This window comes from Mastacembelus armatus, chromosome 6 (genome assembly GCF_900324485.2).
Source record: "Mastacembelus armatus chromosome 6, fMasArm1.2, whole genome shotgun sequence".
NCBI classification, from domain to species: Eukaryota; Metazoa; Chordata; class Actinopteri; order Synbranchiformes; family Mastacembelidae; genus Mastacembelus; species Mastacembelus armatus.
The window spans coordinates 4,525,363-4,547,873 of NC_046638.1; the positions used below are offsets into that span (position 1 = coordinate 4,525,363).

General features: G+C 41.2%; 1 protein-coding gene across 3 annotated transcripts; it reads right to left on the reverse strand.

The window, feature by feature from the left end:
• Positions 1-5,087: 5,087 nt before the first annotated feature.
• Positions 5,088-20,326, reverse strand: sin3aa (SIN3 transcription regulator family member Aa). Of its 3 annotated transcripts, none has more exons than XM_026311307.1 (21): positions 20,274-20,326; positions 14,938-15,154; positions 14,515-14,697; positions 14,238-14,344; positions 13,510-13,804; positions 13,156-13,404; positions 12,903-13,055; positions 12,495-12,650; positions 12,278-12,367; positions 11,662-11,780; positions 11,356-11,566; positions 11,128-11,244; positions 10,598-10,836; positions 9,992-10,175; positions 9,248-9,824; positions 8,880-9,049; positions 8,614-8,787; positions 8,036-8,128; positions 7,478-7,572; positions 7,165-7,357; positions 6,664-6,894 (listed from the first exon to the last, which is right to left on the reverse strand). In XM_026311307.1, the coding sequence occupies exons 2-21, from the start codon at positions 15,121-15,123 to the stop codon at positions 6,664-6,666; spliced, it is 3,822 nt and encodes a 1,273-aa protein (XP_026167092.1). In that variant the 5' UTR covers positions 15,124-15,154; positions 20,274-20,326. The 3 variants fall into 3 exon arrangements, with proteins under 3 accessions (XP_026167093.1, XP_026167092.1, XP_026167091.1); XM_026311306.2 differs by lacking the exon at positions 20,274-20,326 and adding an exon at positions 17,612-17,825 and having other exon boundaries at positions 12,278-12,364; XM_026311308.1 differs by lacking the exon at positions 20,274-20,326 and having other exon boundaries at positions 5,088-6,894; positions 14,938-15,145.
• Positions 20,327-22,511: the final 2,185 nt, after the last annotated feature.

Here is a 22,511-nt window from a genome sequence, read left to right on the forward strand (position 1 = left end):
CATATACTGTAATGCAAATGGAGAACATTAGCAATATTGATTTATCATATAAGTGACTGACAAAGGCCTGGGGCTAACATATCTATATTTTTTACTAAACAAAATGTGAACATTGTTATGAACAAGTAGGAGTTAAACTTGCTTTAGCTTAGCTAGTGGGAGACTATTCTCTCTTTAATTTCATGGCAGAAGCCTGGGGCTGACTAAAATAAAGGAGTCCATTCAAACAGCTTGGATGACTGAATCCATTCATTTTGAAATATGAAAACTGTAAGTAATCATAATTTGTTTTCTTAAAGATCTTGGTATTAAAATTTTGCATCATGACAAATTATTTATCCTTTGCTTTTGTTTAGTGTGTTTCAGTGCAGCTCAAATGCTAATTTACTGGTAAGTTACATGAGCCAGGACTACCATGCAAATCTTTCTACTGGAAAGACATTGGGGAAATTATTCAAGGGACTTTCCCAAAGCAGGTGCACAATACATGTGTCTATGGTCCAGGCCAACACAGCCCCAGCCTGACTGCAGTGAAATGTATTGCAGCCTCACCAGTGGTCAGGGGCCTTGGCGTGGACCTCAGTCCTGTCCTCAGGGAGGATATGGGGAGAAAGTGGCACAACATCAAAAACAAAAAGCAAATCTGTCTCTGTCCTTCACGGCTGCCAGGGATTAAAAGGTTGTCCTTTCAACACTCGGCCTCGTGAGGACTAACACAGTGGCCCGGCGACCGTTCCCATTCCTCAATGCCAAGGCTGCTGGGATGAGTCTATACCACCCCTGCTTTTTGACCTGGTATCCCCTGAAAGAATGATTTTCTTCCTGAGTGCACCACAATGCTCTGTGAAGCAAGGGCCAGGGCGCGCGCCTGCTGTGATGTTAATTTAATGACGAGCTGCTGTTCAGATGGCAGGTCCAAACAGCTGAATGCAGTGATTGTTGTGTTTTTGCTCCATTTTGTAGGCAAGGGGCCCCTCCACCTATCTCACTGGTCTCTTCAGGGTACCAAACACTGGACCCTCTGTGAGTACAGTTGAGTACACTTCTGCTTCCTAAACAAAAAAACAATCCCGCCTCTCTCCACTTGGTGCCCAGTTAACCCCTCCTAGGGTCTGAGTGAGTTTGGAGTTTGTACACTTGAAAGAAAATTCCAGTTTCAAACAAACCAGGTCTTTTTGTTTTAGTTCAACAAGATTGTACTCACCAAGATGATTTATGAGATCATCAACAATATCTAGAAAAAAGAACTATAAGCATTCAGATGATCAGAAAACATTCAGGCTGGGAAAACCTTTTGTTTTAAACTTTCATCAACATCCACTACAGTTTACAGAAACGCTCCCTGATTCAACTTGGACCAATCGCACTTACCTTGTAAGCTCACACAGTTTTCCTGTGCAAAAAGAAACTATTAGCAACATTGCTGTTGTGCTTACTTTGAGTTTTTATTTCCAATGAAGCAGCTGAGATAAGTGGACTACTGCTGGCAGGTGGCCATATTCTCTGATCTCAGTAGTTACTAAAGTAAGTTTAGTGTTATTATCAACTGACAGAAACCAGAGCCAAAATCAGGGTCACAAGAAGTTGACAAACTGTACTTTTCCTCGAGGGCCACTGCCCTGCTTGTTTTCTAGCTATCGAGGCTCATGGGTCGCCCACCATGCTCTATATAGTGCCCTAAACCTCCATTTGTACCACTTTCAAACAAAAGAACTCTTACAAAGAGTTTTTAAGTTATAGATAATTTATTGACTAATAAACAAGTTATTAAAGCTTTATAGATTCAGCCATAAAGCCAAAACTATCCCAAATTATGGATTGCCAAGGTGAAACGAGATTAACAGCTAATAATCATACTAACGGCTCTGTGAGATTAAACTAAATGCTAATATCAGCATTCAGGTGGTATATGTTCATACTGTGTTCACCACTTAAAAATTGATAGTTGCTAACAGTACAGCTAAGGCTGGTTTCATTGGTTTTGCAGGTATCTAGCCATAAAACAAAGTGCCTAACAAATGTATGGACCTTATTTCAAGGGAATCTATCTAATAGATTAGTTGTCAAGACATTTCACTAAAAAAGAGGGGGGTGGAGTGCTGTCACATTAAATTACCCAGCATGCTTTGTGCCTATGACATGGCATGATATATTTAGTCATGCTTAAGTCTCAATAAATGGCTCTCTCAGGAGGGGACTCGCATATATTCAGAGCAATGCTTCAAGGAGCAAACTTTACATCACAGCTTTCTGCACGTACATTTTCCCACCAGAAATAGCCTGTGCTGGGATTCAACGTCCCAGTCTTCATGTCACAAGTTAGCATTTCTGTTGATATCTAACCAAGCATGTGCTCAGCTTGTCATAACATGAACACAATGGAGGTAAACAAATTCTTTTTGCTGCAAAATGCAAAGAAAATGACATCAGAGAAACTGTCTTTAAAATTACAAGTATAGCAAGAGTGCCTTTTACCACAAAAACTTACATTTACCTTCCCTGTATCAGTTGGAGGCAGAACTATCAGACCTGAAATCCTGGACAAATAAAAGCAGAACTATTATATACAACTGGCGATGAGGAATACATTTTTGACTTGTGAATCTGTAGAATGGTAATGGATATATGCAATGAATTTCTTTGTAAAAGCATTATGTTTTGTAAGTACTGACTTAAATGTATTTTCTTGGTTGTGACAGTTTAGTACAAGCAGTGAAAAAATGAGCTAATTTTACTGTGTGATAGTGATGCTCGTGTTAAAGGTGTTAATATTATCACTTACCATAAACCCCACAGTTTACTGGCAGAAAAAAAGATGATGCAAATTGTCCACTGGGCCAACATTCATTATCTACTCTTTTGATAAAACAGGGAAACGTTTTATTTCCACTAAACCTGATAGTGTCTTGAAATGTAACATGTGCAACATTTCACTCAAAACCACAAATGTGAACTTCTACTCTAAAGGACAAGTCAGGACCACCAATGGCACAAGGGACTATCCTGTACTGGCACAAATCTAGCACTAAAGTACCAATTTGAAATTTGAAGCTCTTTACTTTTTACAACATTGCAGGATGTAGTACCAGTAGGTGTAGCTTAGTAAAGAAGCGAGAACCTAAGATAAAGAACGGACCCGTCCATCCAGAGTATGTTATAGCAGGTTGGCATAAGTGAACTTGGATTCCAACGTCTTTGCTGTAAAGTGGCCTTTCAAAGATTACAAGAGTTGAGATTTTTGTTTTTTTGCCTGTGGAAGTTGCTTAAGCTGAGCATGTAAAACTGACCGCTCAGCACAGCAGCAGTTATGTAAGACTTCACTAATCCTTTTATAGAGAGGGCAGCCTGCAGTGGAGCACTGTCTGATCATCAAGTCAAATTAGCGTATGAAGCAGATGTTTCAGCTGTGCTGTGCATCTGCCGCCGTATAGAAAAACCCTGTCATACAGGCAAAAATGGCTCCTGGATGCAGCGGGTTGAAATCACCCACGTTGACGAGAGATACATGGTTTGTTTGACATAAATGATGAGTGATTTGAGTTATTAATTAGCTGATTTGACTCTTGTTTTCTTTTAATCTGCTGGTCCTTAAATGCCATGACCCATTCCAAATTTTCTTTCCAATTCACAAAAGGTTTTGAACAACCTTTCCTTATTCAGCATTGCTACTGATGTCTGCAAACAGAGTGAAATCCAAATGCTGTGCACGTCTTGTCATTGTGTCCGAGACTTTCTACTTCACTTATAGGTACGGGACAAGTATTCAAAGGTTCTGTTGTTCTGAAAACTACTGGAGCCTGTCAGAGAGAAAGTGCCTGCTGAATTATGAAATAAAACACTGTACATCTCCATGTACATGAAAGGAAAACAGAAATCTATGTGGCCACTCTCAGTGAGTTAATTGCCCTGGATTGTGAGCGCCAAGGCCTTCAAGCCTGCAGGACAATACCAGCTCTGTAGTTGTGACAATAGCTCAGCCCTATGAGTCAGAAGTTGCGGAAGCAGCAACATTAGGGAGCTGAAAGCTGTTGAAAGTTCAGGAGTGTGCACTCCAAGGAAGTAATCACGCAGAAGAGCTCTGGGAAACACAGAAGTCTTCTACTCTCCCTGAGCCAGTGTTGTCTTTGAGGAACTCATTGTTAGTGCTGCCTGTGGGAGGCATGGAGCTCTGCTGGCATGTGTCAGCCTCAATCCTCGACAGGGCCTCAGAGCCTGGAGGCTGCAGGTAAGTGGGGTGAAGTTTAGGACATGTATTAGCCTAACTGTGCAGTATGTGAGACCACCCTGGTGGCATCTGGCCAGTTTCCCCAGTGGAAATCATGTTGTGCATAACCAAGTGTCTGTCCCTCATCAAATCTGAATGTAACACAAAGCTGCCATGAGACACCTTCCCTGTCTCTCTCTAGTTGAGCTGCCTCTAACCTCACTAAAAACCAGTGAGACACTGCATTGTAAAGTAGTAGTGGAAGGAGGTTTGAAACTCATGGATGATTAAAATACTAAAAGGCATTATGTGAGTTCTAATGTCTTGCAGACAAACAATTTAATGCCTCAGGTCAGATGAAACTTTTTTTAACGTACATTAATGACTTATTTTCTACGAGGAATTAAGTACAGTGGTGCGTTAGGATAATAAGGAACATAAGACCTTAACGATGAGACGAACCCGACCCTTTAGTGTTTCCATTAATGTAAAAAGGAGCACATTAATTGTCAGTGGAAAAACAACAATGAATGTGCAAGATGCAAGGAGCTCTTCGTGTTGCTGGACAGTGTGTGGGCTCCCTCTGCAGGATTTGAAAAGAAAACATCATTTGATGTGGGCTGACGGCCACATGCGAGTTCAAAACACCTCTGTCAATTAGAGGATTTTGGTTCCATGAGTCAAGAGCTACATATTATTATACCCCATTTTTCAGTAGTAACAAGCATATTTAATTAAAAATGCTGAATATATTTAGACTACTCCTCGTTGTTCAACTTTGCTGTCAGTTTACAGGAACATAAATCATTGTAGCTAAGAGATACAGTATAGGAAAGAAATCAAATATGAAAAAATAAACACTCAACAACCCCAAAGGGTCCTGTAGGCTACAAATGTTGTTTTTATTATTACTTTAAATAATGTCTAAATAAAGGGACTAAAGACATGCTTGTGTGACTTCTTCCATTATCAAAAATATGATGTGGGGTGATGTCTGCAGCAGAAATCTATCCAGGGAGGGACACGTGCATCATAAGGTGAGACCATGGTAGAGTCCATTCATCTGAAGACTGAACTGTGAGATGAGTCTTACCATCACTAGGGATGGTGTCCGTTGTCAAAAAAGGGGCAGTGATTTTTACCAACCAAATGTCACATTCAGAAGAAAAAAAAATGTTATTTGTCATATATAATAACCAAAAGACCTGGATACATTTCTACTTTTCCACATTTTACTACGAAATGAAAAAGAAAAGACATAAAGGAACACACAAAGGGGGGAAAACAGCTATTTTATAATCAACTCCCTTTGGTAAAAACTGTAATAAATGGTCTTGCATTTGTCTTTTTCATATACATACTAACTTTAGCCATTTATCACTAAAGTCCACAGTAAGCTTGGAAAGTATTACTAGCACAACAACACAGATCTGTCATAAAAAGTCTGAGACTATGTACAGTGTATTTACAAGGTGAGCGGCACGTGGACAGGCCTCCCAGAATGAGACGTGTGTGCGTGTGTGTGTACAAGCTGGTGTATTGGTGGAGGGCATTTTAAAAAGGTTGACTTCCAGGGCGGCGAGGATCATTTGTGTTAATAGAACTATATATAATATATATACACAACACAGTATACAGTGGAATACATGTCAGTATCTGACATTCACAAGCTATACAATTTTACAGTCTGAGCCCAAACAGTGTTGTGAGGCTAATTTTTTTTTTTCCTTTTTTGCCATTTGATGCAACAGTGCTTTTTAATATTAACCCGACAATACTGTTTAGGACTCAGGCAGTTTCTAATAATGCTGCCATGTGTTTTGGAAAAGGAAATGTAACCCCTTTCCGTATAGTGATAGGTACATAATTGTGATCTGGCCTTAACGCAGGAATGTCTGAACCAGATCTCTCAGACTGAGCTCCTAAACCTTCAATCCAGGAAATCTAAATGATTTTAAAGAACATTTTTCTAAATAAGTGCACTTGTCCCCTATATTGGATACTGTCAAATAACACCATCATAAATATGCCCCTGTATGAATGATTTTAACTGAGATCTTCAGGCCAAGAGGTCAGTCAAAAGCTAAACTGAAGCTCAGTTGTGACAAAGTACAAAAAGCATCACTGTTCATTGTTGCTAAGCCCTGTCGCAAAGGCTCAGGAAAGTTTGATTGAGACGTGGCATCGAGTGCTGGTAAGAGCTCAGGTCTGCCACTGGAACATGACGATTCCTAAGTTTTGGCACCAAAGGCCCTGTGAAAAAATGGGCCCAGCTAAAAACGCTGGTAAAATCAGTAATCCTGCCACCCTGGGTGCAACACACGGTAGCTAGCTTAATTGTGCTCCCATGTTGGCCTTAAAAACATTAATAAGCCCTCATCCCTACCTCTACTCCTGACCTGTTTAACTTCAGACCAAACACCCCCGGAAATCAGTCTCTCCCTCTCATTTCTTCTCAGCTATGGCGTCTTGTTGGGTGTGCCGTATTTGACGCGGTACTTGTTGATGTTCATGAAGTGAAGAACCTCTGGCTGGCGAGTGGTGGTGCAAGGTAATAAGCCATCACGCCCTTCACCCATCAGCCACTTATTGGTCTCTGCACTCATGTCACGAGTGACGTGCTCCTTAACCCACGCCTCCACCCAGGCCTGGAAACGCTTGTGCAGTCGTGTGCTCACCCTCTCATGTGACTGAGGAAAACCAAGGAGGAGGTTATTGTTAGTGTTGTCATAAAGCTTAGTGGGTAGAGGTCTATAGTAACGATGACTCGACTCTTTTCTCAATACATGAAGGAAGACATCTTATACCAAATACTGCTAACTACCAGCTGCTGGATTTAAAACTCTGTGGCAGATGTGAGTGTCTTTTATGCATAGTTCTTATTTGGATGATAAACCTGTAAGTCATTCATAAATCATACAAAGGCACAGGTAATATTGGAAGGAAAAAGCAGTAAATACCTGGTGGGCTCGCAGCAGGGCAGTGCGTCGGTACATGTAATCCTCGGACTTAAAAACATAGACCATCTTATAAGAGTTGAGTTTGAACATGCACTCCATTTTCTCTTTTTCCAGGGACTTCTTGCCACCCTCACAGGCTTCCTTGTCCAGCTGCTCACGGCCCTTTTGGTACTTCCTGATCCGTCTCAGATTCCTGGTGACGAGTGTGGAGAGACAATAACTCATGAGATTTTGAATGTATTTGAAAAAAGAAAATCCTGGCCAATATTCACTATTAAAAATGTATTTCAAATGACCATATGTGACAACTGACCTGGGAAGAAAAACTGGCTTCTGAGCAAGGTGCTCCCTCAGCTCAGGTGTGGTGGAATCTGGGTTTAGGTATCGTCCAACATAATCAGACCAACGCTGCACATACAAAACAGAACAAAAAGGTTTAAGACCTAGATATGGCCTATAAACATTGTAACTAACACCAGTATTACCAAAAGATTGGCAACAGATCCTTCCTAGTTTTTCCAGTCCAGCTGGAAAAGTGGAGCCTCTTACTAGACAAAATGTAAAACACAATGACAACTTTTATTTGCTGTTTGCCTATGAAGATAATATTCAAAATGATTACTGATTATGATTTCAGTAGCCGAATGAGCCATTTAACTTGGTTCTGAATTGAATGGAGTATTTGAACAAATGCTGTGGTTTGGAATTGGCAGGTTACTGGATGGAAATCTCTTTTCTGTCTTATAATATAGTAAAAAGAGCAGAGTCTATTTTGAAATTATATTCTGAGTTGTTGTTTGTAAGTTTATGCAAACTCCCCATGGTACAAACCTAAAGCTTGACAGCCTTCCGATGGTTAACGGTTTCTTACCTCAGCCTCCATGGGCTCGTCTGAGTTCTCCTCCTCCGTGTCGAGCAGCTCCACTGTGAGCTGCACTTGCCCTCTGTTTCGCAAAAACATCACCTGAGAAAATGACAAAAACTCAGCAAGTGTGAGAGTGAAATTAATTCAGTGTGTGCAAAAATAAAGAAGTCAATACGCCCTGGGGGTTCTGAGGACTAGAGTGCAAACCAGGTAGCTGCAATATAAATGGTAAACATTGAGAAACCTAGATTATCAATGGTAAAATTAAGATTTCAAAATAGGTCAGAAGAGAAATTTTCTTGCAGGTGGACTAAAGCAGATTTACATGTTGCTGGTGATAAATGAGGGTATTTTTCTTGTAGACAGAGACCGATTTGGCTGCTTTGTGACCAAAATCTCACACTGTTGACTAAAGCTTTCTCTAGGTTTTGATTTGCTACAGTGAGGAGAAATGCTGGAGAATTTTTGCTGAACGCACAAGAAAATTATTTCAATAAAAGAACAATAAGAGCAATCAACATGTTCTCAATCAGTAAGTGTCAAATAGCACCAACTCCCCAGTTTTCAAATGACTGAGCGTTTACCTTGAAGCAGTTCTCATCAGACATGAGCTGCTCGGCTTTTCGCTGGTAGATGGCCTCTGCAGAGCTCCTTGAAGACTGGGTGGACATGGTTCCTCCACTAGCCCCATTAGCACTCTCTGCCAGGTAAAGCTCTGTTACCTGGACGCAGATCTCGTCACTGACAATGTGCTGAAGCTGCAGGGAGGGAAAGTATTGGTGTTTGACTGAAAATAACTGCTACAAGCTCCTCTCAGGAAAGTGCAGTTGAGAGAAAAACTGATCCTTACCTGCCGCACAATGCTTTGGATGACTTTGTCCATTGTGAAGGCAATGTAAGCATGGATGGTGAACATTTCCCTCAACGAGTCTTCGTACTGAGAAGCCTCCATGTTTCCATCCAACAAATTCTTAACCATCTCCAAGAAGGCTGAGTAGTAATCTTCCACCTCAATGTCCACTACAGAAAAATCAGGAAAATCAACATATGACAGAAAGAATGCATTATTTTGGCAACCACTGCTGTCATTCAATATACAGCCAGGTTCTGTACTTTTGACTCGCTTAGCTGTTATCTATTAATTTAGCTGTTTAATCACCTGTTTCAATAAAACCAATGAATAATACAAATGCCTGAGGGCTGTTTATTGTTACTCACTGGGCTCCTTCAGTCTCAGCTGGATAGCCGGATTGTCGTTCTTCTCCTTCTTGAGCCCCAGAACTTCCTTCTCCCAGTCGCGTTCCCTCACCTCTTCTTCGATCTGTCGTTCCGCCTGCTCGTACAGCCGCAGTAGACGTGAGCACAACGTCTGGTGCAGTCGCAGGAAGATGTACCAGTTATTGTTGACGTAGAAGAGGTTATAGCCATCGTCACAGCCACGCAGCTTCTGTGCCGCTGTGTTGCTGAACAGCAGCTTGGACTTCGAAGGACTCCTGCTGCCAGGTACACCATTGTGCTTTTTGGAAGCTCCTTCCTCCAGATCCATCTCCTCCTCTTCCTCCTCTTCTTCTACGTCGGAGAGCTCACCCCGGTGAGAGAACAGCATATCGGGGATGAAGTGGTAGATGATTTGTTTGATCTTGTATTTGTCCTCTTTCTGAATACTGGTCTGCCTCTTAACGTGGTGGATGATAAGCGCAGCTGCATCTTCCAGAATCTGACTGTCCTCATATGCCAACGTCAGGTGGGGGCCTGTAGGTGGGGTGGCATTCTCCTCAGAGGCCTGCTCCTGGCGCTGCAGGGCAAAAACAATTCAATGTCAGCATTTATGATTATGTTATGTTGACCTTGGTGTGATTGTCTGGTCAATTAAGAGTTTCATAAGGCTGATTAAAACCATATTCTGGGGTGATACGGGCACTGTGTTGCAGTTACTGAGAGGTACAGCAGAAAGAAATTAACCTCATCATAGATGCTTTCAATTTCATTCAGCAAGGACTTGGATCGAAGCACTTTGGTGTCGTTCTGTTTGAAGTTGATGCCTTGATGGTCAAGAGACTTGAGATAATACTTCTCATTCTGCTCCCTCCAGATCTTGTTGAAGCCTCGTTGGGCTTCCCGCCACTCTTCCTCCTTCGTCTTCAACCTTGTCAGAAGAGAAGGCAGAGCCAAATAATGCAGACACGCCATCTTTGAATGACACTTAATTTGCATCCTCACAAGATGCAAACATCTGTTTCAACATAATGTATTTCAGGCAGCAGTGCTAGAACAAAGCACATAAAAGGAGCAACTTCCTTTGAAATCTTTTTGCAGGAACAAAGACTGTGCTCAGAAAGAGGAACCATGTTTAAATGTACCACTCCTGCGTCATACTTTTTCAAATGTACCACTCCTGCGTCATACTTTTCCATTTACTCCGCTGAGTGGATGAGCAGGTTTATAAACTGTGGTTTCAGATTTGTATTGACTTTCAATGTTTGAACTGACATAAATGAACTAATTATTACTACGCTGGGATTTGGAAACATTCAACAAAGAGAGGTAAGACATTACATCAACACTCACCTCTTTAACACAATAGGGACAGAAACCGCGGGGTTTTTCTTCAGGCCGTCAATGATGTCAGGTGCTTTGTCTCCATATATCCTCTGGATGGCCTTGCGGTGCACAACCTCTGAAGAGCCTCCCAGAGTGTTGTCCAAGCGGAACTTCGCCTGCTCCTCAGCAGACATGCGGGATAGCTTCCGCTGTACTGTTTCAAGGACTCTGATAGTGGCCAGGTTGGTTTCCAGCACTACATCCAACTGCGGATGGGAGAACATGGGGGTGTTATCATTCTTTGTTGTACACAGATGCCATTTATATCTAATTTAAAAGCACATGATTGGATTTACAAATATTTAGGTCTTCTACTTGTACTGCGCAATTTCTCTCCAGTAATTCAAAAGTCTTTGTGTAGGAAATTTTTAGGACAAAGATGAAGAGGAAATCATTGCTAGAAAATGAATACCTAACATCTATTGGAATAAAATTATTTTGGGCCCTGGGACATCACCCTTGTATGATGTAGTAAGTCATGTAATGTTGCTGCTCACCTCAAAGCGTTCATCCTCACATCTGTAGATATGCTCCTCATACTGAGTCTTCTTGGAGCTGACAAACGTAGAGTCCTCAGACCAGGAAGGGAAGGAGACCCAGGTATCATTTAAGACCTGAAAACAGCAGGATTTCCAATTTAAATTTCACATTCTGAGATATCAATGTAAAGATAAAGTGAAAAGACGTCAGTGAAGAGGAGATTTTTTTCTGAATGGCATTCTCACCTCTTTACAAAGGGGAGTTCTGCCAGTGCACTTGGGCTGCTGATAGCTTTTGGGCAGGGCTCTGTAACTAGATCCTAGTCTTTTACAGGAAGCATAATCAATCTCCATGGCGATACCCTCAGTGGCCCGTTCCTTAGGGTAGGATTCAATTTGGGACATTTCCCGATAGCCCAGGAAGTTTTTAAACCAGTTAAACAGTTCAGGAAATTTTCTGTATGAAGAATGAAGTATAGAAACATTTGTGACATATGCATGCAGTTTACAGAAAAAAAAAATAAGACTTATTTAATTGGCTGAACGACTCACCCTAAAAAGGGGAGCACCAGCTGAACCAGTTCAGCCCTGGAGATGACCTCCTGATTAAAGATAACCAGACACCGCAAGAAGTTGTCATAGGCCTCCGCACTTCGCAAAGCTTTGCGAACCTGTGATGAGAAACAAATTTAAAAATGGTTTATGACAGAGCCTAGTGGATGTTCAAAATCCTAAGCCATAACCTTTGATAAGCAAAGTAAAATGATAAATAAACCAATGAACAATTTTTTTTAAAATTTATGACAGCATATTTAGCCTGAATCCTCTTAAATTAATTAGGATGTATCACATGCATTCAATAAAATCTCCTTTACTATGGACTGTTGTCTTTAGTCACATAGCAAGTTTAAAACTATATCTAAATTATAGTGAATTATATCTCAAAAAGAATATGTAGTTAAACAAGTAGTATCAAAATCAGCAATACCAGTGTCTGAGATTGAGTGGGATTACACACACACACACACACACACACACACACACACACACACATATATATATATATACACACACATATATATACCCTATAATTAGATTTTAATGATTTGACATGATATCTGCAAAATATTTATCATGCTAAAGACACTCATGCAAACTATCAGCTCACCTTCTCAAAGAACAGAGATTCAGTGCCAACTCCATGCTTGCTGGCTTCTGCCACTGAGGAATCTTTCAAGTTCAGTAACTTGGGCTTCTTCTGTAGCATTACCAAAACAGCAGTGATGACACATAGGTACAATAATTACAAAGTCAGAACTGAAACAACAAAATAATGTCAAAGGCTGTTTATAGCGTCAGTGTTATGTGAGATCACTTGTATGTACCTTAACAGGTGGTGTGGTCCCTTGGGTTGAATGTCGGCGGATCTGGCAACCATTCTGATTGGGCCTCTGTTTGTTGTTGAGTTGCAGTTTTTTGGCAGTACCACCGTGGTCATTCCGTACAGACTCTGCCTTCTCTGCTGTGGTCTTATTTAGCAGCTAATGGAAAACACAGACAAGGATACATGAGTATGGTCTTTTCAAGGAGATGACAGCCAGTGTGCATTGTCAACTATTAAATTGAAGGTTTGCTGCTAGTGGAAAAGTACTGGGACAAAAACACACAAAAGCAAAAGAAAACTGTGGCATATCTGAATTATTAAAATAATAAAGTGGGTAAACGTTAATACTATATTTAAAATAAGTTCTAGTTAATGTGCACTGAAGCAAGGCTCTACTGACTCTACTCACCACTGAACTGTTTGCATCAGGGAGAAACTGCCCAAACTCTGAGAGTAGGTCCTCTTGGTTCTTGAAGAGCCTGGCCACCTGAGCATACACCTCCTGCTCAGTCAGAGCTGGTGTGTAGTTCCCTCCAGCCTCTTTAGCGTTACGCTGCTCCTTCTGTGAAGAACAAACAGGAAAATATTATAAAGTTGCAAGTTTAAATGTTTATACCCACAAATAATTTTTTCACTCAACTTTTAAGGTCTCTGCTACTGACCTGGTATGTGTGGAGGATCTCCAGGAAGGCTTTATAGATATCAGGCTGGCCCTGGAAGCGATTCTTGATCTTGTTGACGTAGTTGATGGCATGGTTAAACTCCACAGGCTGGTTGTTCTGCAAGGAAGGACCAGTAGGGGTCCCGCTTAGTGGTGGGTGGAGCTGCATGGGAGGGGAGCGAGGAGAGGTGTATGCTGGGATGGACGGATTACTCTGGCTGCTTGGTGTCAAGGCCTGGGGCTGTAGAGGCTAGAACACGAAAGATTTTACAGATTCATCAGTAATGAAATTTGTTACGTTTCTTAACTAGTGATCAATCACAGCCCACTCTGCATTTGATAATTTGATACGCACCTTGCTCATCTTGGGAGGGGTGGGCTGTGTCAGAAGAGGTGATGCAGTGGTGGTTACAGCAGACGGGAGTGGTGCTTGGTGTTGGGTGCCTGCTCCTGTAATGGGGATGTTCTGGACTGAAATACCATGTGGGGTGATGTGGTGGATCTGACCGGGTGTGGTCACGTTGACCAGGTCATTAGTCTGGACCTCGATCTTGTAGCCCGGTGGCAGGAAGGTGTTGAAGCCCATGATGAGGTCAGGGTGACCTTTGAAAAGCTGTGACACTCTGCTGATGACCCCAGGAGTGTCAATACTGGAAAACCAAAGCAGACAACAGAGACTGAATTTGAATCCTCCTCCTGCCATACCTGGGATGTGAATCAGGGTGAATTCGGTTCAATCATGTGTGGCATAAAGAGATCGAACCAAGAGTAGCTTGTTATCCATGAGTTACTTATTTTTAATGAGGCAAAAAATGCACAGAATGCTTCAAGAAGTGAAAGAAAATTTGTTTATGTGGATTGAACTCTTTCTAGCTAGATAAATTGGACCTTAAAAAAACCCCCAAAACAATAGGACTTATGACCTAATGCAAAACAAATAGCTTTTGTCCTTTATCTTTTGTAAATCATAGACAAGCTGATCAGTAATGCATTATGCAAATGGTACTCTACACTGAACAATTTGAACATGAACATTTAGATATGCAACTCAGTGACCCACAGTACCAGCAACAGTGTCCTCACCTTTGAGACTTGAACTCTTTCATTATATCCAGAAAGTCATTGTAGACCTGAGGCTGGTTGCCAAATTGCAGTTTTACCTGGTCCAAATAAGACAAGGCATCTTCCACCTTAGTGAGAAAAAAAGAGAAAATCTATTTCAGAAATTTATTTTCATCTACACCTATTTCTGGCAGCAGTGTCCCAGTTCTGTTGAAAAACATGAAACATTCTTATAGAAAGAAATAATAAAAATAAACAGCTAATCTTTCTGGAATTAGACAAAAAATGGCACTCTAACCTTGAGTCTCTGGAACTGCTGCTGGCCCTGCACTGATGCTTGAGGGGCAGCTGTATGGCCATGTCCTGACATCACTGAGGGCCCATGGGATTGGACTGCTTGGCTGTGGTGGTGGGAACCTCCATGGACAGCTGGGCTTGGAGCATGCCCATGCCCTCCGCTGTTTTGTGCCACAGTGGGGACCTAGGAAAGCACAAAAACATATAATGATGGCAAATAATGAACTCCAAGAGAAAGACCTCAGATGGTTGGAACTTTTAATTATGAAGACTAATGACCATATGAAATAAATTTAGAGCAATTTATTTTAATAAAAAGTGAGATGTGCTGATAGCTTTATATCTATTATAAAAGGTATTTTTGTAGCCGACATACACCACAGCCCGTCAAGATGCTAATCTACACTGGACAAATGGAGCATACCTGGTATCCCTGGGGGACAGAGTACTGGACCCCTGCTGTAGGCTGCATGTTGTCCGACACAGCCTCATATACTGCTGGGGCTGGAGCTGGGGCCAGGACACGATGCTGGAAAGCCTCCGTGTTGCCAGCAAGGCGCCGCTGCTGGGACGCAAAACCCACTTCCTGATCCTCCAATCGTCGCTTCATTATGAACTCATACTCACGAGAGCTGAGAGACCTGGGAATAAAGTGCAGCATATGGACCATATTTCACACTGGTAGAACTCTGTCAAGTTGTCAGAATCTATTACGTCAACCTCTTGATTTCACTGAAGACGTGGCAATACATTTTTTACTTCAACTATAAATTTATGGATACATACATTGCCAGCATGGGTTATAATTACATTACATTTAGTATTTGTAGCATTTGTGTGTCATTGTGTGAATGTCCTAGGCCTCTCCGTTAATGTCCAGCCCAAAACTGTATACACAGCTTCAAACATAAGGCTCCATACATAACAACTGAGCACTTACAGCACCACAACACTGTTGCAGAGATGGTGGGCCAGGGGCATGGAAACACTGCATTGATGCAAATAACTGTATAATCCAGTTGTTGACTGACAGTAAATGTCTTCATTAATTAAAAAATGTTTTAAGCACAAATACCACACATTCCTTAGTTACAGCGTCTAAATTGTGAGGATATGCAGCTTATGTAAACTGAAGTTCTGGATTGCTGATTAAACAAAACGAGCAATGTGAATAACCAGTTAGGTTTCGACATATCATGATGAGTATTATTTACCATTATCTAATATGTTATAATCCAAGAAATCAAATCTTTTATTCACGAAAATAATCTGCAGATAGTGAAAATATTCCTTGGATTACAGCTATAGTGTGAAGGATGTGTGTACTTTTACAAGTGGCTATTTAAGGAAAGAGAGGGAAAACATACAGGACACACCACCCCAAGAATGATGCACAGCTTGTGTTTCTTTTCCAGATTCTCCACATTCCTGTCATCATCTTATTTTAGAAACTGTAAAGCCACTGCTGTGAGCTTTTAGAACTGCATTTAATTTATTTTCACACATAAATTTACTAATTAGGGAAGATGTTTGTTGAGCCATGAGTGTAGTAGTGCTACTGTGTACTACAACACTAGAGTGTACTATTGAGATACACAGACACAGGGAGCATTTCTGCAAGAATACCCCTGGGAATGTTCTGTTTCTTCACAACTACCAGTATATGCTAGCTACTGTTGTTAATTTCATAAAGAAAGCAATTTGGCTTGTTACTTCTATTTGTGTAAGCGTGTTATTGGTTTATGTGTTTGTTCTTTTATGCTTTTATTATGATAGTGTGTGTTATAAATCTCTTTTCATATAAATATTCCCCAAGAAAGGAAGAGCAAGAGAAATTATAATTGCTGTTAGCAATAAAGTGCTAAAAAACACTGCTGGGTAATGTGGTCCTATAATCATCTACACATCCCAACACAACATTACACCTATCCTACCTTATAATATAGTATTGGTAAACACATTAGTATAATTGACTAAAAAACACTTTAAAAGTTATCTCAGACACTTTAAAGTTGTTTCTAATGTCTGTATGGGCCATGTTTAGATCCATTCACTACTATGCCCCTGGTGAAATAGTGACCATTTCTCTGAGGAACTTTCTAAATGAATAAATCAAACTGAGAAGCCGGTCTTAGATGCATCTAAATACCAACATGCACTGAATGTAAAACTTGCAGGCTCCGTAGCCAATGAAACGCAGAGAGCCTACGTCACCGATGCAACAAACAGGTGCTGTGGGAGGCTGCTGTGCCATTCACAACTTCCTCAAGACAGTAACAGCTCATCGTCACCTGCATCGATGGCTTTATGGAAACACAACGCTAGAAACCGGACGGGTCAGAATAAAATACGAATATCGAGTTAAAATTAACACAATGGCTGCCAAGGTTGAGCAGCCTTGTACTAGTAGCGCTCGGAGTTGTTCACCAACACCTAATAGCTGCAGCTACGGAAAGCGAGGCTGCAGTATTTATAGATATATCAGATCTATTTGGCGTAGCAACGTTATAGCCGCGTACGGGCAAACACAACTGTGTTTGCTACACGCTAACAGACGCTGGCTCCTTACAGCTGCTTTTTTTGGCCTAGCAACAGAAGCCCCGACCTCGAGTTACAGCACGACGCTTTCTCCACGCCCGCCATTTAGAGCGTGGCGCAGGAGTGCAGCAAATTACGCTCCATTTCATGCAGGTAAGCATTTAAAGTGGGTGACCTGCTAGTCGTCTGGCTGAATGCCTAGCCTGAAAAAAATTTAAAGTATTTATTTTAACAACTTCGCCTGCAACTTGTTTTGTCGACAAGGGGCAGTGAGCTGCCAGCTAGCCGCTAGCTAATGTAAACAACACCGAGTACCGTCCGGGGCTAGCAGGGAAGCACATGCAGCTTAGCCATTAGCGACATGGCTCTGTATTGCTGAAGCGGGCTCTCTGAAGCAATAATTAACTATCGATTTATTAGACCGTTCACAACAGGTCTTGCTACGAGTGACTGGCACGCAAAGAAACGTCGATCTCGCGTATGGTTAACTTAAAACGTCTGCTAACGGTAGATAGGTAGCTAGCCGTGTTAGCTTACTGAATGAATTCAACTGAACTCACCCCTCTCCTAAATAGCGAGCTGAAGTTCACAGATGATGCTTTGATAATCCGTTATTTGCGTACTAATCGCTACACTTCAGGCTGGAGAAGATACCAAAGCGGCGTATAAGTGGAAAGCAACTTATTAGTGGATTTAAAATAAACAACTCCAAGCTATGTGCTGCAAAGTGAAAATCTCCCCGAGAGGAAAACAATCTCCGTTCGGTTGAAGGGAGGCGTGGCTTTCTCATAAAGACCCACCCCCACTGCAAACCTATTGGTCAATTCGTTCATAGGAACCGCAGAGGGGCGGGGCAAAGGACCCGGTTGTGAAATTGAACTGTCAATCAAGGATTTGTCGTGCAGTCACCAAACACGCCCATTCTGAGTTAAGCGCCAGCACTGAGCGGAGTCCCGTTTCTATTATATTTAGGATCAGGGGTGCAGTGTCAGATCCACCTCAGAGGGGGGCCCAGGGCAAAAATTTGTTTTTTATCACATAAGCACTTTCATTTTTCTCTCCGGCCCCAGAAGCCAACCAGTACCTTAAACCTGAAATGATTTTGCCTATTAGTTGATTATTGGCATAATTTTGGTTACGGACTAATTGTGTAATTTTCAAGCAAAAATTACAAACACACTGGAAACAGTGTCTCAAATGTGAGTACTTGCTGTTTTGCTATGACAGTATACTAAGCATTTTTGGATATACACAAAAGAACATATTTGATTAAGTTAAGCAATCTGGGAATAATGAAGACTGTTTTCACTCACTAAGTACTCAACTATGGTACTTGAAAAAGTTCAGTTTTGAGGTACTTGTACTTTGAGTATTTCCATTTTATGATACTCCACTATGTTTCAGAAGAAAATATTTACTATAGCTTGCTTCAGATAGATGATACAAAATAAACCAACTAACACAGGTCCTCTTAAAACAGGGTCACAACTTTGTGTGATTGTGCACTTCACATTAGTGGTACAATGTTACAGAATCTGTTTACCAAAAACAAGGAAACAGGCTCTAGTTGACTGTGCACAGTTTGTAATCCAGCCTGGTTTATATTGCACATCTCTGTTTATATAGACATTACTGTATAGCACTAACCCAGACAATAAAGTACCTTGCCATATCAGTGCAACATACTGCACAATGATGATACAATAAGTCGATTAACTGATCCATAGAAAATGAATCATAAACTATTCAGATTAATTGGTTTAGTCATTTTTGTTGCAGCTGCTGAAATATAAGTACAGCATGTTCTATTTTTCACTGTCTGTTTTATATCAAAGTTAACGGAACACTTTTGGTTTATGCATTTCACAGTTTTCTAATATTTTTTCATCCCTCAGTCTACGAGATCAGTGTATTCGGATCTATCTACGGTCACTTCCTGGAGTTTGGTAACACGTGACTCTGTATGAGCGAGTCAGTCTTTGCATTTCTTTTTTTTTATTGTCCCGCCTCTTCGTGAAAACTGGAGCCAATCATTGCACCGAACCGTCATTACAAATCCCCAAAAGGTGGAACTTCCAAAATAAACCATCGCCCACGACAGGCGGAGCTGCAACACCAGCCCGGGATTCCTCCCTCCAGCCCAGGCAGAGGATTCAGCAGCGACCGTAGGCTGCAGCTCACATATGAACGCTCACGTTGCTCACTATCCCCACTGGTTTCTCCAGACATTCTCACATAATTTCCTTCATCTTTGCAAAATATAAGCCACAGACCGAAGCTAGCATTTGACCAAAAGGGCAGGACTAATTTAAATTCTCTAAACGCACAATGTATATAAAAGTATTTCTCGGCGGCTTCACAATCGGTTTTTTCAAGTTTTGTGCAAAGACAAGCACAGACCACGCACCGTGGGCTGTGGAGATCCCCAAACACCGAATTACACGCTTAGGAGGATCAACTAGCCCCTGCACTCAGCGTCGGTCGACGTGGGTATTTGCAGGCTGCACACTCCAAACAAAAGGGTTCATGGCACAAAAAAACACGCATCATATGGTGACTGGCGCTTTGCATGTGCACCGGTGGACACGGTTTAGTAGGGCCTGTGCGGCGAACACTGCATCTTTTCTAGGTGGCAGGAGCCGATCCAATTGCCCTTACTAAACAATGCCAAAGTCAAACGAAACGGGAACTACGGCGTCGCTGTATGGAAACATCGGCACGGCGGAGCCACGCCATTCCCCGCGTTCCCAAAAAACGCAGCCAAAACAGCTCCATTTTCCTGCAGAGAGGACGGCCGCGCTTTTAACAAATCATATTCTTTGTTTACTTCAATAGTCGGGAGTAAAATGTCTAACATATCTCAGCACAACAACTCCCTCCCCCTACCGATCCATTTGCAAACAAGCGTTACATGCTCACACAACGCTGCAGACAAAATGTTTCGACTTCCAGACAGCGGGATGCCTCAGATGATCGCCACGCAGCTCGGGGGAGATTGTTTACTAATCGACAAAATGACGACCTGTAAATTTCACCGTCTACCACGTTATGTCTTTGGCGATTCTGTTGCCATTTCCGAGCACAAAAAGCCCCCTTCAACCCATTTCAGCAACACAAAGGCACAACTAAGCACAAAACGCTTTCTGATTCGAAATAACCACCGTTCACTTGTTATAGCATCAATACTGTAAATATTATTTAGCTTAAGCAGCTGTTACATACCCAGGAAAAAGACTCCTTACTCCGGATTCGTGTTTGTAACAAAATAGTTGGAGACGCCCCCCTCCGTTGGCATTGGCGCATAGTACAACACACGTCATTTTATTTTGAATATCGCCCGCTAAAACCGAGGCAGCTTCACTGAAACCGCACAGCGTCCATCAGATAAAAGCTGTGTAGGCATCATCCACACTATCATCCAAACTCAGCAACTCTACAGGGCTGAGCAACGGGATCTTTTATATTCACCCAAGTGCTTGTGTTTTAAATTATAGCCGACTCATGTTCTCCACAGTTTAAAAGAAAATAATATTCACCGTATTGATTTGACACCTGTCAGATTTTACATCCATCCATCCATCTTCTATACCCGCTTTTCCTGGTTCAGGGTCACGGGGATCTGCTGGAGCCTAGATTTTACATGTTACCTATAAATAAAATATTATGCATTTTATTAAGCTCCACCTCCACCAGCCCCAACATTCAAAAGCTGCTTACCTAAAGGTGCTTTGATAAAAAAAATAATCAAATAGAACATGCTGCAAACTGGCACCTTAGCCTTATTATGGGTATTTTACTTTGGGATACTTCAAGTAGAGCCACAGCTGAAGAGTGTTTAGATCCTCAATTAATCATTCAGTTGATAAAATGTCAGACAATTGTTTGAAAATGTCAGTCACAAAGTTCCAGGACACCATGATGAATACCTGTACCTGAAAAAGTTCAGCCTCGAAATGTTTTCAGTTTAGTTTCATGACAGATCAGGTCACATTTGAGAAGCTGGAACCATTTTTTAAATCAAAATAGTTGCTGATGGTTATTCTGTTGATCTTTTTAGCAACGATTAACCTTTTTTCTGTAAAAGTCTGTAGAATCCCTGATATTACCTTCATTTGAATTTATTACCATATACTACTCAGTAGAGGATCCAGCTTATTGTCAAACCAGTTTGCACTGATTTTTTTATTTTTTTATTTGTGTATGAAAACAAAGTATCTTACTCCAACGTTGTGTGTATATTTGGAATTGTTCATGCACTTCTGAGAGCACCTATTACATTCAGCTTCTAATTTATGTGGTTAAATTGTGTAATTTCAGATTTAGACTTTCCTGGATGCCATTGTAATAGCAACATCATTTGCATCTTCACTGTAGCTTAGGATGTGATTGTGTCATCAGTGGTAGGATTTCAAGGCTGTGACGCAGTGGTGTTAGCTGGCATTTGAGCATTCCAACGGTACACTGTTTAATTAAGCTCACTAATGTCAGAGAGAGAAACGAGTATCTGAGCTAAGACACTTCCACACAGCTGCAGGGTAAAATGAGAACATTATTAAATGAAAGGAATGTGCTTATACTGAATCTTGCTCTCACTAGGTTTAACTGCTGCAATATACAGAGATTTTGCCTCGAGGACATCATACCACACCCAAAAATAAGTATTGTTGAGAGAAAAATATCCACACGTTGCCGAATTCAGCTCCCAGCATGCTTCATGGTTGACATGTTTCATCAGTACGCACATCATTTTGTGGGGGTTCATTTTTCACTGTTGCTTACACTGCACACTTTACTGTTGTGAACACCACAGTCTAGTTACAGCGAATTCACTGTATTTGATGAACGTACAGAGCAGTTTAGATGTGGGACTCTAACTATCGGCTCTGTATTTTAAGAAGAAAGTGACATTTTGGGCCTTGAGTTGTCAGCTGAATGATATGTGATCATTACCTAGCTTTGTAATGAGAAGTGAATTTGGTTTAGTTTATAGTCTGTCTAGAATGAGTAGGTTGCTTGAAATAGGTCTGTACTATTTCTAGATCCTTGAGGCCAAGACAAATAAATATTTAAGAACATTGTGTTAAACAACTTTAATTTGAATGTTAAATGCATTGTGACCAAAATAGAAAGAGAGAACTACTGAACTTACAGAAACTACAGAGGAGGGGAATACCATTCCTCCAAAAAAATATTCCTGTCAGTTTTAGTAGATGGCCAGTTAGCTTAGGATTTGTCGATGGCTAAGGCTATAGTATGTGATTCACAACATTTTCCTACACATTTATGACAACTCACTTTTTGCTGTGTTAAGCTGCATATTTAGGTATTGTTGGTATATGTAGGTTCAATGTTGTGGGAATTTACAAACTTTGAAAAATCCCACTAAGAAATTCATGCTTAACTGAAATTTGTTTTGTGTTTTATGTGGAAGGTCTTGACATGTTAAATAAATTCAACCTG

Coding starts and splice junctions, on each gene's coding strand:
- sin3aa (XM_026311308.1), bottom strand. CDS start 15,123: ATGAAGCGACGATTGGAGGATCAGGAAGTGGGTTTTGCGTCCCAGCAG. Junction 13,056..13,155: donor AGATCCTCCACACATACCAG/GTCAGTAGCAGA, acceptor TGTTCTTCACAG/AAGGAGCAGCGTAACGCTAA. Junction 12,368..12,494: donor GGACCACACCACCTGTTAAG/GTACATACAAGT, acceptor GTAATGCTACAG/AAGAAGCCCAAGTTACTGAA.